We start from the raw sequence: 16,987 nt of genomic DNA, 5'->3' as shown, positions 1-16,987 counted from the left end.
AGAGAAGTAGCACAGGAAGTGACTGAGGTCTCGGTTAAGGCAAAAGAAACAGCAATGTTCACCCAGATGCTTCAACTCTTCAACCAGCCGGCGTAGTGCAGCAGACATTTTCTGCTCAGTGTTCCTCTCGAAGTTCTGGTCGGTTAGACGAACAGGCTGGAGGGAAGCCTTGGGTCCAGTCTGCTGAAGAGGATTTCTTCCAGGTAGGTCACCCACAGGTGTCCCTTTTATACATGTTTCAGATCCGGTTGCAAGTGAGGCTTCAGCAGTGACAATAAAGTACCACAAATTCATGCTTGTGTATTCATGTGCTTTTGTTTCATCCAGTGATAGAAGAAGTGTTCTGATTCGAAATTACTAATACCACACAGTAAAAATACTTAACTCCATGTAAAGGCCCTGCAGTCAAAGCCATACTAAAGTAGAAGTGTGCCAGTACTATCAGTAACATATACTCAAAGTATCAAAGTAGAAGTAGTCACTGTGCAGTATAATGGTCCTTGTCAGTGTTTTATTATTATATCTGATGTTTTTGGATTCATATTACTAATGCATTCATGTATATGTTGTGTTTTACTGCTCTAGGTATTTACAGTTGAGCTAATTTTAACTATATACTGTTGGGTAGTTTAGCAATGCATCATATTCTATGAGATCATCATATGTTTTTCCTGTGAGAACCACATATCTAAAAAAAAGTCAACTTTTCATGAGCTCAGAAAAACAGCTCTTTTTTTTAGCTCTGTGAGAATGCATTTGACAGCTAATCCAAGGGGGTGTTGGACAATGTTACACTTAAAGTAATATTGGGCGTGCTATCTGGGTAGTTTTACTTAACCTATCAAGAAACACTTAATACTTCAGTTTATCAGAAACATTCCCATTTAAAGTCACCAAATTTGGAGGTGGCAAAAGTACACACATTATTTACTAAGACTCTGGTAAAATTATAAGTGCTCACTCACTGAACATGAGCATCTCTGAAATGTACTTGTACAAGTATAAAAGTAAAAACTACTCAGTTGGGTTCTCTGAAAGATATTTCTACCAGCTGTTTCTGTGCAAAGCAGACTTAAACTTCAAGTCACATCTCTGTCTCTGTTTCATCTTGTTACAATGTTTTTATCATGTTACTGTCATGTGTGATATGCACTGGTCTTGATGTTGGGGGGAAAAAACGAGTCTGTTTTGAAATTATAAGGAGTAGAAATGATAGATACTTGTGTAAAAATAATAGGTGTAAAAGTAAAAAGTTGTCAGAAAAGTAAAAATATGTGAAAAAATCAACTTCTTACTACTTACATTAGGTTTTCACTGCACATGAAGAGTGTGAAAAATTGTGAAGATGACAGAAGACAGTTCAGTTAGTTACAATAAAAGCAGTAAAACATCAAGAAAGACTATTATACATTTTCCAAAAAAAATACATTAGACTTCAGAACACTCAGTGCCCTCTGAGATATAATCTTGATTTGATGCTGTCATCAGTAACTCGGACAACAAGCATCACAGAAATTACATCTTTGTGGGTCCTATAAAAAATTTAAAGACGGGGCGCCCTGGTAGCTCACATTGTGCTGCAGTGGCCACGGGCCTGCTGCGTGTCATCCCCTCTCTTTCCCCGCCTTTCCTGTCCATCTCTTGAGCTGTTCTGTCAAATATACACTGTATAATAATATATAAATGCATACCTAAAAATAAAGATAACATACAACAATGCGCTGCAGTTATAGAGTAACACTAGAAACTGTAACAGGAACAACAAACAACAAAACTGTGGTACATGGTATGTTGTAGAAAATTATAGAGCATAAAGAAGATTGTTGGTCATTTTTAAAGCCTGTTTATTATAGATGAAGTTTTTGAATACCACATGCATTACATGCAGGTTTTATTAACATTACACATGTGCTGAGTATGTTTATAGTACCAATATAAAACCAACATTAACTACCAGATACGTATCAGGTGTTTGCTGTACATTACTTATACTAAATTAAAAAAATACTGAAGTTGTACTAAATATTGATTGGAACTGAATGTGCTTACAAAATAACAAACATGTAAAAAATCACAAAACCTCTGACAGCTAATCTGATCTACACCTCATTGGAGTGGAACATGGAGGATGTGGAAAATGAAAGTTTTACTGTCCAGCAAACATAAATAAAACTTGGCACAAAACCTGGCGTACATATTATAAGACATAAAATCTGTTTGGTGGGGAAAAGTTTCACAGTTTAAATAAAAAGATTCAGAAAAGTTCTGAAGTCAAGTTCACACAGTTAACACTGTCTGCCAATTAGTGAGGCCACATCCAACTCACAGTTAATCACAGAGTTTGACACATCGTGAAAAAGAGAACATCCAAACAGGGTGAATGACATACAGAGGGCTTCATAAGACAATTCTGACTAAACTGATGAGCAGAAGATAAAAATAGGGTCAAAGATGAGCCATCTTACAGAAGAAGTGGTATTTTTACATTAGCATAGATGCATATGTGGGTCAGAAAGTCTTTCCTGTAGATGCCCTCATGGTTAAAAGCAGTGCACTGTATACTACAACCCTGTGTAGCTCATAAAATCTGTTTCTGTCCACTAAAGCTCTTATTTTGTCTCCATGTAGGAAGTCTCATCAGCGCAACAGTCCACAGCCCCCTGAGGCCAATGAAATGGGGTAAGGGGTTTTGGGGGCTTCATTGTTGATACTGCACATTTTTACCATATTTCAACAGCATTCATTTTAATACCTACTATTGTTTAATGGGTGTAATGCATTTACACTTGAACTTTTGGATTCCTGCATACTTGTAAAGTGTGTACAATAAGTAAACCAATGAATAACTGCTTAAATATTCAATGCAGTGTAAAAACATCCAGAAACTTTAGTTGGTGGTGTTCTGTATATCACCTATCAATCAATTTAAGAGTGACAGCAGGTTCCAGTCCTGTGTTTTAAATGTTGTTGGCTACTTCTGTTATTTACATGGACTTACTGTATGAGAGTAGCTTGGCAGGAAACACGTTGAAGAGGAGAAGTGGTTGACTTGAAAACAGTTCTCTAGTTCCTCCATTTTTAGGTCACAGGACAAGCAACATAAATAAATAAATGGGGGAGTTTTGTAAGCTGCATTGAGGAAGCTTCCAGTAAACATACTCTATTTAATAAAATGCTTCAGGTTGGAGAGGGTTTGGGCCGTATAAGGCATTAGGATGTGCCAGTTCAACTGGAGGAAATGGTATTTGTATACAAAAGGGAAGTTCTGAGAAACAAAACTGCCAAAACAGTTAATGAAACTTTTAAAATAAATCTTGGCACGTGTTTGGTAAGCTTGCTGTACTATGTGTGGATCTAGCTAGAAGAGGAGGCGTTTGCCCTCATTTGCATTCATTGACTGTACATAATAGGTTTATAATATATAATCCATGAAGCCTGATACCTCTGAACATCACTCAAGTCACAAAATCCTGCAAGGAGATTCTGCTGTCAGTTTGTTAAGGGGGCAAAATGACAGGTGTCCTGCACCTCCTCCTCTTTAGGGGAAGTGGAGATGACAGCGGGCCAGGGAGGCTGAGCCGCACACTGTCTCGCCTGAGCAGGCATCAGAGGGATCCTCCGAGACCTCCAGCTCCTGAAAGACCTCCTGCTCCGGCAGACAGGCCTGCTCAACAAGGTTTGTGCTCAGTGTCTCTCTGTAGCTTTGGTTTCTATTGTTATCACTGATCCCATCTGATAGAAGAAATAGAGGACATTGACACATGTGAGGTTTGTATCCAACACAGACCAAACAAATGTAAACTACTGCAATATGTGAGACCACAAAAAGCCTGATTCAGGAATTATTAACTACCACTAGTATCAGTAACTGTACTCAAGTATTATTTGGGGGACTTAAGTATTTCCGTGTTATGATACTTTATACTTCTACTCCAATATATTTAAATTAAAGTACTTTTTACTCCTCTACATTTATTTGACAGCTTTAGGTTATAAAATCTGATACATTGTTATAGATTAAACTACCCTTTGTATATGAAGTGGTTCAGTCAGCTCCACTTTAACCAACTGCAACATTAAACTATCACTTACGCTTTAGTATGTGAATAATGATCCATGATGAATTTTAGACTTTGATTTGGGACACTTTAAGTACATTTTGTTGCTAACACTTCTATCATTTCTATATAATATTAGAATATCTGATTGGTAGTTGTAAAAGCATCAGAAAGACCATCCAACAAACATAAAAGTCTTTAGAGTTTTAGTAGCTTAGCTGTTCCATGTACCTGCAGCAACAACAGTATCATGACTCCTTCTCTCTAAATGTCTGCTCTCCATTTGGGTTTGATAGATGACAGGCTTTCTCCTCCAGCTCCAGCCCCTGCTCCAGCCCCAGCTCCAGCTCCTCTCCCTCCACCCATGGAAATGCCACCTAAACGGCCAGACAAATCCACAAAACCCAAACTTCCCCCTCGGCCGCTGTCCAAAGTGTTCAGTAGCACTGAACATGGAACAGCTGTGTTGCAGGTATATTTTTGTGACTTCCTAACTAACTGAATGGCTCCATATCTTTGCCATCGTTGGTGCTCCATCACCCTGTTCACCAATTTATAGTGTATTTGCACACTGGCAAATGATTAGGCTTAACACAAGAGACCTCCTGTCATGAAGTGGTTTTATTTCATTAATCAAAAAGTCTTACAGCTGCCCTCACTGCATTTTCACTGGAAGGAAAGTGTCCCCCTCCTGTTTGTTGTATATCACATGGTATTATCCATCAATCCACCAGCATGAACACAATAAGGAGGCCACCAATTTGTCAACATTATCATGATGTGATTATGTGTTGTAGAAATGCACATGCTGAGCTATTTGTGAAAAACTTTGTTTTTCTCACAGGGCTTTGATACTTTTCGGGCAGATGAGACTCTCTGTGATGTCGTCTTGGTTCCTGGGGACAGCACGGACACTTTCCCAGTCCACAGAGTCATAATGGCTTCATCCAGTGACTATTTCAAGGCAATGTTCACAGGTGATTTGTCCTGTTTTATTAGGTTGAAAGTGGACAACTTGAATTAGTCATTAGTTTTATGTATTTAGGTATTTGGGTTTAAGTGTGAAAGTATTAAACAAATTACAAATTTGATAGTTGATAGATTGATGAATCACTTCAGTGATAACAATTCATTGTGAGGAGAACATGAAGTATGTAGCAAACTTCATTGCAATACATCCAGTAAAAGAGACATTTCCCTGAAAGCCAGAAATGTCAATTTGCTGGTGGTGCAACAGGAAATGTTAGTGGATCACCAAAGTCAGTAGACTCTATCCTCTGGGGACAATATAAATAAATATAAAGTACCAACATATTTATTGTTTTCATGGCACTACTACCCATATATTACATCACCTTTACATTAGTATTAAAAATAGTAAAATAAAAGCAGAAGGACTTTCTTACTCACTTCTGCATTAAACTTACTTTTTGTTGCAGCTCGACTATATTTGCATTCAACACCATGATCAACTATAGTACTTTTTTATCTTCACACTGTATAAGTCTGAGCTGTCACGCTTTACAGTATCAGCTTGCTGACTGTGCACTTCGGCTGTGCACTTCGGCAACATACCTGCACAAGACAAATCTTCTGAAAATCTTCTGAAACAATGCAAAATCATTCATTCACCTTGTCTTTGTCTCTTTGTACTTGTTTTTTTGCTTGTTCAGGAGGCATGAGGGAGCAGGAGATGAGAGAGATCAAGCTGCATGGGGTCACTAAGTTGGGTTTAAAGAACATTATAGACTTCATTTACACATCCAAAGTCTGCCTCGACATGGGTAATCTCCAGGATACATTGGAGGCTGCAAATTTCTTGCAGGTCATGCCTGTTCTGAGATTCTGTAATCAGCTTCTGAGCAGTGAGGTGAGGTTTTTTTTTTTTTTTTGCATTAATTTATTAATGGAAGGTTTTTATATTCAGCTATGCTGGAGGTCTAGCTCATTAAGCTACTAGATCCCTTTGAGTTCTTCACTGTCCTTTAATGCCCTCTCTCCCAGTGTCAATTATACTGTACAGATTAAAAGACATGGCATACAGCTGCAAAATAGGGATAGCAGTGCATTAATTAAGGTGAACTTGAACTTAAGCAATGCAGAGCATTATTTGTATTCATTTAATCAATTCCCTTTCTGTGTTCTTCGATGCAGATCACTATTGATAACTGTGTGGAGGTGGAGCGCATCGCTACAGACTTGATCCTGGACGATGTTAAGCAGAATATAGGTGACTGATCTGGTCTTTCTTCAGTCTATATAACAATGTAGATGAGGTGGAAGGTGTAAATAGCATAGAGCTTATTGTATTGGAGATCTTTCAAACCAGTCTACCCATCCATCAGTCCATTATTTAACATACAGTAAAAAACAAAAAAATGTGTGTAACAGGCATTCTTTTGGTTCAATCACTAAAACAAACGGAGGGATCATGATTATCAGTGTTTTTCCTGTTTGTTGTTTCTAGGTGAGTTTGTGAGCCAGAACTTAACAGCATTGGTGGAGTGTGACCGCTATCTGCAGCTCTCTGAAACCACCATGGCCAATGCTCTGGCCAGCAATTCCTTGGACGGTTTCACTGAGATGGACCTCTACCGCATCGCTAGAGGATGGCTGGACCATGACCACCCCAATCGACGCTCCTCTGTGTACGCTGTGATGCGTCATATTCGCTTCCCACTGATGAGCCCCACTGAGCTGATTCAGATCTCCCAGGACAATGAAGAGGGAGGAGACTCCATGATGCGCTCTGAGACGGCCTGTGTGAACCTCCTGCTGGAGGCCAGCAACTACCAGATGATGCCGTTCATGCAGCCAGCTCTGCAAACTGAGCGGACGCAGATACGCTCAGATGCCACCCACATTCTGGCACTTGGTGGTGTGATGCGACAGCAGCTGGTGGTGAGCCGGGAGTTGAGGCTGTATGATGAAAACTCGGGCCATTGGAGGGCCCTGAAGCCCATGGATGTGCCGCGTTACCAGCATGGAGTGGCTCTTCTAGGCGGTTTCCTCTTTATTGTTGGAGGTCAGTGCACCTAAATGTCAGTCTTGGTCCATGGAAACTACAATATAGGAGCCTAATCGAAGCATGCTCCTCAAACTAGCCTGTCATAGTGTACAGAAACATAATCCGAGCCAAGCCCTAGTTTGCTTGATTAAAGATTTTTAATTTTTATAAGTTAAGCTAAACCACTTGGAGATGAAGTGGTAGTCATCATGCATCATCAAGACTCAAGTATGACCGAATGATATTAAGAAATTAGAAGCATAAATAAATGCTCTCATAAAAATATTTATTTAGCACTCTAACACTCTCTTTTGTCTTCTCAGGCCAGAGTACTTATGATACCAAGGGTAAGACGGCCATAGACAGTGCCTACCGCTACGATCCACGCTTCGACAAGTGGCTTCAGATTGCTTCGCTCAATGAGAAGAGGACTTTCTTCCACCTGAGCGCTCTGAAGGGGAAACTGTATGCAGTCGGAGGAAGGAATGCCTCAGGAGAGATTGGTGAGCTGCTACTAATACTTGTTCTGCTACTGCTGTCAGTACTGCTTTTACTGCTGTCAGCAGATCAATTGATAATTCTTTTTCATCATCATTTAATTTATTAATGCAGTTCATAAAGAATGGCTGCTCAGACTAGTTAACCTTACAATTACTGATCTTTATGGCAACTTGAGGGCAGTGGAAACAAGTTGTGAACACAACATTGATGTATCATCATCACCTTTTAAGTTGATGAGGCTTGTAGCTCTGTTTTTGGTCTCTACCAACTCCTGTAGGAAATATCTAACTCTTTAGCTGCTGGCTTAAATAAAATTCAACCCCAACCATTTCTCCAAATATCCCTTTGATCAGACACGGTGGAGTGCTACAACCTGAAGAAAAATGAATGGACATTTGTGACCAGTATGGTGGAGCCTCACTATGGACATGCTGGAACAGTTCACGGGGACCTCATGTACATTTCAGGTAAGGAAACACTGTTCAACACACAGTCAGTGATTATCTTTATTGTCTTAAGTGTTTCAAGACAGAATACGAACCAAACGTATGCCTTGCATTATCCATTTGGGCTCGTCCCTATGTTCCCACGGTCCTATGTTCCCACAATTGACACTGTAAGAAATTGGTAAAGACTATCTTCGCAGTTCAAATTGAAACAACAAAGGGAGATGGACATTTCAAATGCAGTTGGAGTGGTAAAGTCCATTCTGCAAATGTGGAGATATAATTTTCAATGTTAAAGAAAACATTTGCTTCACAGTCTGAACACACCTTTAAATGTTATTGCTGAATTTACTTATATTTTCAAGACGGTGATGAGTTTTAAGAAGCTACGTGATACAGTCAGTGCCTTCCTAACCTCTGCTACCTCTATTGTTGAAGTCTGGTTACGTTGAGAAAAAGACTACGTGTTTGAGAAAGATCATGGTCATGGTTAGACTTACAGAAAACTTGCCTTTGTGGTAAAAAGAAACCAAACTCGACTGTGCATAGGCAAGGGGATGCAGCTTTGACACATAGTCTCCGGTGTTGACAATATATGCTTTGTACAACCAAGCTGACTTCCTCACTGAGGTTTTTTTTTTTAACGCTGTCTTAATGTCATGCAACTTCTCCCCTTGCTACTGAGGGAGGACAGTCATTATTCACAATAGACCCTTTTCACAGCAGACATTTTGACGTGTCAGTGAGAGAACTTGCCCAATACCAAAGACCTGGAACTGGCTCACCTACATAGAATGCAGCATTGATCAATGTTGTTTATTCCAGTTGTACCTGCTCTGACAAGTCAAATGTTTATAGAGGTTACCTGTCAAGAAAAGGTCATTTTAAATTACCAGTTTGTCTCCAGTGAGGACGGTCTTGTATTGATGCAAGAGATCAAAGGTTCAAGGTAGAAATAATTAGTCATGCACACCTGATGCTAAATACAGTGAGCCTGAGCCTAACATAAACGCATTATATTTCCATCCTCATAAATGACAAAATTAGAAACCTGCATGCTGTACATTCAGTGTTTAGCAAAAAGTCTTCTTCTTTCTTGCCTTATTTTCTGGAATAGTGTGAAACCAATAAGGAATGTATGTAGCACCCGTGTGCACGTGTGTGTGTGTGTGTGTGTGTAAAATCAGAACCCCCTAGAGCAGTGGTTCCCAACCTTTTTTCCTTGAAGCCCCCCTTGCCTGTGTCCAAGACAAGTCAGGCCCCCCCAACCCCAACCCCTACCCGCATACACGCACTAAATAGGTAATAAATAGCTTAATGAATTTAAATGTGGATGTGAATGTAAATAATAATTTTGGTAACCTCACAACCTAAGCAGACAAAGTTATGAACCCCAGGTTGGAAACCACTGCACTGGAGGTCAAAAGGTCCACAGGACACCTTTAAGATGAATGAGGATGTTCCTTCTTAAAGGAAGTTCTTTGTGTCACAATATGCAAAAAATACTAGACATTTACACAGACTGATTGGCTGATTTTAGCTTTAGGTCTTTGACAGTGGAATCACTAAAAACCACCATGTCAGGGCATTTAATCAGCCATCACTGCAGAAACTTTCAACAGTTGTTTTTTACAGGGTTTTTTCAAGCAACATCCATTTTTACAAGCTGAATAATTTAAAAAGCTTACTTGGCTGACCTATTTGAGACCACTTCCTGTTTAGCAGCACACTCTCATGATCTCAGGCAGATTTCTTTGCAACCTTGGACAGGAAACCTCGGTTTCTCATGTTGAGAGCATAAAGATAAGTTTCACATGCAGGACTGAGAAGCAGGAAATGCAAAGTCCTGTGGTTAAAGTGCTTCACAGTACTTTGTACACATTTAAAACCTACGACTTTCAAAAGCTGTGAGAGTGTTGGTAACATATTTATCAGAATACAACACATTCTGTATTTTGACATAACATATTCACAGCTTTCACAGTTTGGAGGTCAAACTCAATATTAACTAAATAGAAATCCAAAGTCAAGTTTTAAAGAGGTACTGCACCCTAAAACATGTTTTTAGAGTTGTAAACTATTTTATATGACTATACTGTGATGAAACACATCAATGCTGGTGTTGACAGTATTACCACATTTGTGAAAGTCTGCGTTTTGTGGGTTAAAACATGCCCTCTACTCTTTTAAATCACCCTAAACGTTTTAAGACAAATGCTGAGATAGAGTCTGCTGTTTGAGGTGACTCTATATCATAACAGCCACTAGCTCAGCTACAACACAGTTACCACAGAGAAACTTTTACAAACGACTGTCAAGAGAGTCTGACAGCAGCTGCTCCTTACCTCTGACTAACAGCTCACTGTTCCTGCTACGCTGCTGTGGTCAGTCTGTTAATCACTCCGATCGGTGTCGAGGCTACACCCTCTAAAGTCACTGTCCTTTGCAGGTCTCTCGTGCATTTTTTAAATTTGTCAAAAGAAAGCAGTTCTGAAAGTTGTAGTTACACTTTTAGTAAAAGGTTTAAAAGTTGGAAGTTAGAATTACATTTTCATCTGTGTATCAATGTAGGTAGACACATAATGTACTGTGCAACTGTGGAACACTACTTAAGAAAAAAGGTTCAAAATACAAACCAGCTTATCAAACTGTTGTGGCTAACATGTTAACCCAAAAAATTGGGCTGGATTACTTACACAACCAGCAGAAACAGCTGAACATCCCTGTGTGGTCCTTTAAGGAAATTCTTTTAGTTTCAGCTCTATCAACTCAACACTATGACATGAAAACTTAACTTTCTTAATATGGCATATTTTCTGCTGAAAGAATATTGTCAAGAAATAACACATTAAGAGATCATAATTTTTTATTATTTGAGATGGCTTTAGGTGATTGTTTATGCCCACTTGTGCAGGAAAAGTCCCCACTTAATAGAATCTTTAAGCTTTTATGCTTGGTTTGTATAATAATTACTTTTATCAGAAAATACAGTATATTTGACTGTATGATTCCTGGACCATTGAATCCATTCACTGTGTCTAAGAAAAATGAACATCTTTTTAGAAGATTAATCCTTTTATCTTTCTCACACAAGAAGCATTCCTAACATTTACATATACACATTGCATCAGTATTCAATAACAATTTTCCATTAACTAAATATTTCTCCATTTCTAATTTTTATGTGTATTTTATTTCTTTTTTAATTGTGGTGAGAAAGGAAGTGCAAAGAAAAATTTTCACTGGTAAATAACAACCTTGTCTTTGACCTAGTGCATGAGTGTAACCATTTCTGTTTCGGATGGCATTTTAGAGAAAGGAAGGTGTGAAAAAATCTTTTAAATAAGTATGTACATAAGTACAAAAGAATCACAAATAAAAGAAAGACATCATCTTGAGTGTATATAGATGAGCTATCACCTTTACAGTGTGAAAGGAACTTGTCTCGTCCTGCACTCTATTGAACATGGTCCGTCTGTCGAGAGTGTGATCCAGGATATTGATGGAGCAGGTTTCTGTAAAGATGTGCACAACACTCTCTGATTTACTATTGTTTGGCAAGTTCCATTTCTAGACTAGACATTAGCCAGGAGTCCAAGTCCAAGCTAGGCCAGCATGGCTTTTATCCGGCTCTCTTCCTCTCTTTATGGAGTGACAGCACCCACTGTAGTGGAGCTGGTCCCACCCAGCCGGTCTGCCTGGATGGATCGTCTTAAAGTTCGCTTTTCTTTTATCCACCCCCACGCTTCCTTTTCCAATGACTAGGCTATTTTAGTCTAATACATGTTTCAGCAATAAAGCCAGAAACAGCAAAAGCAGAGAAGTTTGAAGAAGCTACTGTGGCCATAGTCAAAATCTCCTTGTCAAGTTGATTTGAACAATTTTGGCCCATGGTTCCCATTATTACTTTTTAGCAGATTCTCCCATATCTACTATTTTCAATTAAACACATTTTAAGATCTTTTATGGGGCAATATTTTAACATGTTTGGTTTTCTTTTGTCACATAGGTGGCATCACCCGTGACACGTTCCAGAAGGAGCTTTGGTGTTACAATCCTGTCGATGACACATGGAGTCGAAGAGCCGACATGATGGAGCTCCGCGGCCTGCACTGCATGTGCACTGTGGGAGACAGACTCTACGTCATGGGTGGGAATCACTTCAGAGGCAGCAGCGACTACGACGACGTCCTGGGCTGCGAATACTACAGCCCAGAGACGGACCAGTGGACAGTGGTGTCGCCAATGCCTCGGGGTCAGAGCGACGTTGGTGTGACAGTGTTTAACGGGCAGATCTACGTGGTGGGAGGGTATTCCTGGAACAGCAGATGCATGGTTGACATTGTGCAGCGGTATGATCCGGAGCAGGACGTGTGGGACAGGGTGTTCAACGTGCTGGAGCCTCTGGGGGGAATTCGCGCCTGTACAATGACAGTTCATCTGCCGGAGGGGTCAGTGGATGAGGCTCAGATACAGGAGTGTCCCCTGCCCACAGCTAAGAGCTGATAGTGCACCACAGACAGGGGGGTTTCCAACTGTTGCTACTGTCAGACCAGAATTGGCATGATAAAAATTGCCTGCATGTTGTGGCAAAACAGGAAATAGTGTGGGTTGCAAACACAAGCTGCAGGTGCAAGCATGGCTAGCTAGCTGTTATTAGCATTCAGCTGTTTGAAAAGTAAACACCTTTTTATCGAACATGCCTTTAGTAGCATTTTATGTCCTCACATTAACATTTCTGCAGCCTCCCTCATGCTCTGCTGCTTGTGTTCTCTCATTCTGCACTTTCAGTTCAAGGAAACACTCAATACGTCCTTAATGAAAAAAGTCAAACCCACCCTCACTCTCAGGCTGGACATTGATTCATTGATAATTGAGTGTCACTGTTTCACAGGTCAAAGTTAGAGTAAAATGTCCTCTGAAGCAAACATATCAGAAAGCAAATCCATTTCTTTACTGAAATAAATGAAAAAAACAGAGGCATTTTTAAAGGTAGCTTTAGACTTTAGAATCTGGCATTATTTGTATCTTTTCATTATTATTTAGTAATCTCACAAATAGACCAAAAACAATGATGACTTTATCCTGCTAACAAACACTGTCTGTGTAGCTACATCCTGGCATTTAGTAGCTAGTGCGAGTATGTGACTCACAAGCTGAGAGAAATGAACTGAATCCTCTGTGTCATAATCAAGGATGAAGAAATGTGTCAGAGGTCCGGATGTGGCTCATTTGTATGGTTTTATTGATAATGGAGTCACAGAGTCATAAGATGAAAGCTAGACTGTGGCTACAAAGACAACACGTCTTTATTATGATTTGGAAATTCCATTGGAACTCGCTGTCCATCTGTAACTAACACAGAAAGTCACATTTTCACATTAAAACTAAAAAAAAAACATTCAGAGCAGAGATCCAACAGAAATATATGTACTATACAATAGTGTTACTGTTTAGTTAAAGACAAGGAACCATAATAATTGCATAAAATATGAATATAAAGCAAAATAACAATGCCTCCCATAAAGCCTTAGCAAAGAGAGATCAACTGAGTCCCTGTTTGATGCTGATTCATTAAAAAGTAATTAAGAACAAACAGCAAGAAGCTTCTAGATTTAACTGTTGTACGTTGCCGCCATAACACAAGCTCATTCAGTCACTGTCACTGCGAGAAAAAGAAATGTTTGACTTGTTATGTTTTGTATATTTATATTGATATGCAGTGTTTAAAGATAAAAATAAAATGTTGATTATGATCCTCATGTTACAGAATCACATTATTTATTGCTAATGAAGGCTCCCGTACACACACATGAACATACACAGACTCTTCGGTATACATCTGATGCAAGTAAGTGACGTTAAAACTACCCTTGGGACTTCATCCTTCACCTCTAGATAAGACAGCAGACAGCTGTGATATCAACTGCTATTCCAAGGACTACAAATACAGAAAAACAGACAGCTATACATGAGTATGTGATGGCTAAAATATTATTGAAATTATAAAACCAGTTCTATTTGTTTTAGAAAAGATGCAAATGACATATCTTGAGACCAAGAGGCACAACCTAATTTAATTGCTCATTCAAAAAAAGCAAATCATCAACATAGAAACGTACTGTGGCTCAACATCAAGAGACAGAATGTTTTGAAAAGACGAGGACTGAATGTTATTTTGGATGTTTGTGAATATGATTATACTGGTTATAGAGAATGCTCATAAACAAAAGGTTACGGGTAAAACCCCTGCAACACTCACAGTTTCCACCACACGGCCATTTGACCCAGTGAGCAAACCAGGGCCAACTATAATTCATCACTGTGAGAGTGAAAACATATTTGACCATCTGGCAGACAGATGTCACCTTGACATGTTTTATTTGGCTAATGCAGCCTTGTACCTTTGTCAGTTTAATTAATGTACTGGAGTACAGATCTGATCTACTCATCTTTCCTTTCAAAGGAACTCTGTAAAACTGTTCCTCTAAACGAAGCAGTAAAATGGGTCTGACAATGTGGGGTCACATCACTGCACTTCAAAGCCACTGTCTCCTTCTGTCTTCAGCTGTTGTAGACAACACGTTTTTAAAATAAATAAAATGGAATCAGCAATGTTACATAGAGCATAAAGAGTTTGTTCAAGAGATGAAACACTCCACAGTGTGCAGGCTTAAGCAATAAGAGACAATTTGCTTCAAATGGCAAAACTACCCAACAGAATATACTATAAAGTTGTTAAAATTAGCATTAATTTGCAGTCATATAATGATAATATAACACTCTGAATGGAGCTACTTTTATTTATTGTTACTGTCTCAAATCAAAGATCTCAGTGACTCCTACAGTACAGTACTGTATCAGTATTATTTTGTTATTATTTCATCTTCGGGAATCATTCATTTCATAAAGAAGGTGTCTTCAGCCCCTATTATGTTTTTGTCTGCATCACATGCTGAGCACCCACTTTAACGGGGCTATTCCCAATTACAAAAACAGCAGCTGTCCTTGGCATATAAAACGTTCTAGCCCCCATTTTGTCTAGCTCCAGAAAGCATCACATTCCACCCTGAAGTAGCAGAGCCCATCCCCTTTTTTCACACTGAACTAAATAATTAGGTTTTTTTTAAGTAAGGTTTTTGGGTTTACAAAAAGTGGAGCAGCTGAGGCAGGGAGGGCAGAAGGTGCAGTTTCTCTCCTGCAGACAGAACTCGAAACACCCACAAACAAAAGTTACATTCTTTTTTTCTTTTTGCGAAGGCTCTTCAAAAGGTCCATTGGAAGAGAAATTGCAGTATCTGTTTTGTCCTCATACCAAGAGAGAATTAACCTGCGATGTCTCTGAGAGGTGATGTGTGCGTGGTGACGGGAGCCTGTGGATTCCTGGGAAAGAGGCTGTTGAGGCTGCTGCTGGAGGAAGAGAAAATGGCTGAGATTCGACTGCTGGACAAACATGTACAACCCCAACTTTTACACACACTGGAGGGTAAAATCTGTCTACCTACATCATTTCTATATCTTTTTTCTCTCTGTAGCACACAATCTCTTTCAGATAAAATAGGAAATATATTAAAAGTACAGACAGAAGAGTGTCTCCATAGTGGGCTGTACTATACATCCATTTTACATTAAAAAAAACATTGATAGTAAAGTATAAATCTGAATCTAGTAGTATTTACTCCTAATATTATGAAACTATTTTTATAATATATAATATAATATATAATATGTTTTATAAAAAGTGTTTTTTCTCTTGGACATAGTGTTTTATTATTTCCCTACTCTTTAGCTGTTTTTATATACTGTTTTTTCTCTATCCACTTTGTGCTTAACATTGGATTTCACTGGTTGGGACAACATAACGGCTATCCTATCCATACTTTCTACTATCATATCTATCTATCTATCTATCTATTATCTATCTATCTATCTATCTGTAATGAAATAACACTCATATCATGGTAATACTTTGTAATATCAGTCATTTTCATTTGTTTTATTTCTATTTTAACTTATTTTAATCAGGGGAGCCTCACTGAGATTTAAAATCTATTCTTCGAGAGTTTCCCTGCCAAATTAGGCAGCAATTATTGACTGATGATGTAAAAACGATTGATTATTACATCAACTAAAATAATAGCCTTGGGAAATAAATTGAAAATAAATTAAAGAAATTATGAAACCACTGGGTTTATGTTCAGTCCATTAGATAAACTCTAAACACAGTTAAAGTCCACTCTAAGGCTGTTTTGTATTATTGCTGACTGCTTTACAGCATTTCATGTGACAGCAGCAATAAATCTATTTAAAGATAAAATATACAAGAAAATACTGTAGACATTGTTACTTCATATAATAACCAAGCCTTATACTGTGTTAATCGATGAGAGTTTTTTCTTCAGACTGTAGGGGCGACACAAAGCTAAGTGTGTTCGAGGGGGACATCAGAGACAGTGATTTTTTGAGAAAAACCTGTCGAGGTGCATCGATTGTCTTCCACATTGCTTCCATCATTGATGTCAATGATTCAGTAGAGTACAGTGAGATATACGGGGTCAACGTCAAAGGTAAGTCCACTGAAACCTCTACTACACTTTTTTCTCTTAGAGATTGGAATTTACTTAACTATATAATTTTTTTGACTGACTTCTCAAGTAATTATATATCATCATGCATTCATGGACATGTTACATACAGTAAATAGATATAGATGAAGATAAAGTAGAACTCTTTTGATTGTGTACACTTCAGCTGACACTTCAACTCCATTCAGTGCTCACACTTCAACTGACTTTTAGTGTGTATGCTTTAATTGACACTTCAGCTGCTTTTTACCGCTATTCACTTCAACTAACACACACCGCTGACATCAGCCTCTTCCAGTACTTACACTCCAACTGAGACTCAAACTGCTTTAAGCACTTTCACTTCAAATGAATTTTCAAACTACTTTCATTGCGTACATTGATTGACAC

The 16,987-nt window shown here is 38.7% G+C and overlaps 2 protein-coding genes across 2 annotated transcripts in view; both read left to right on the top strand.

The window, feature by feature from the left end:
• The first annotated feature begins 9 nt into the window (after positions 1–9).
• si:rp71-68n21.9 (kelch-like protein 9) lies at positions 10–13,400 on the top strand. Its single transcript, XM_035677289.1, has 11 exons — positions 10–203; positions 2,629–2,679; positions 3,543–3,676; positions 4,355–4,530; positions 4,903–5,035; positions 5,732–5,928; positions 6,213–6,288; positions 6,526–7,083; positions 7,389–7,568; positions 7,920–8,033; positions 12,022–13,400. The coding sequence occupies exons 2-11, from the start codon at positions 2,675–2,677 to the stop codon at positions 12,516–12,518; spliced, it is 2,070 nt and encodes a 689-aa protein (XP_035533182.1). The 5' UTR covers positions 10–203; positions 2,629–2,674; the 3' UTR covers positions 12,519–13,400.
• Positions 13,401–15,166: 1,766 nt separating this feature from the next.
• Positions 15,167–16,987, top strand: part of hsd3b1 (hydroxy-delta-5-steroid dehydrogenase, 3 beta- and steroid delta-isomerase 1) — a gene marked incomplete at its 3' end in the record, with an annotated part of 3,734 nt that continues 1,913 nt past the window's right edge. Inside the window, 2 exon segments of the mRNA XM_035676072.1 lie at positions 15,167–15,498; positions 16,415–16,579. Coding sequence (XP_035531965.1) covers positions 15,348–15,498; positions 16,415–16,579 — 316 coding nt within the window. The 5' untranslated portion in view covers positions 15,167–15,347.

The sequence above is a fragment of the Morone saxatilis genome, unplaced genomic scaffold (assembly GCF_004916995.1).
Source record: "Morone saxatilis isolate NCDOM2014 unplaced genomic scaffold, NCSU_SB_2.0 Contig5, whole genome shotgun sequence".
In the NCBI taxonomy this organism is placed as follows: Eukaryota; Metazoa; Chordata; class Actinopteri; family Moronidae; genus Morone; species Morone saxatilis.
This window is presented reverse-complemented; position numbering and strand designations above follow the sequence as displayed.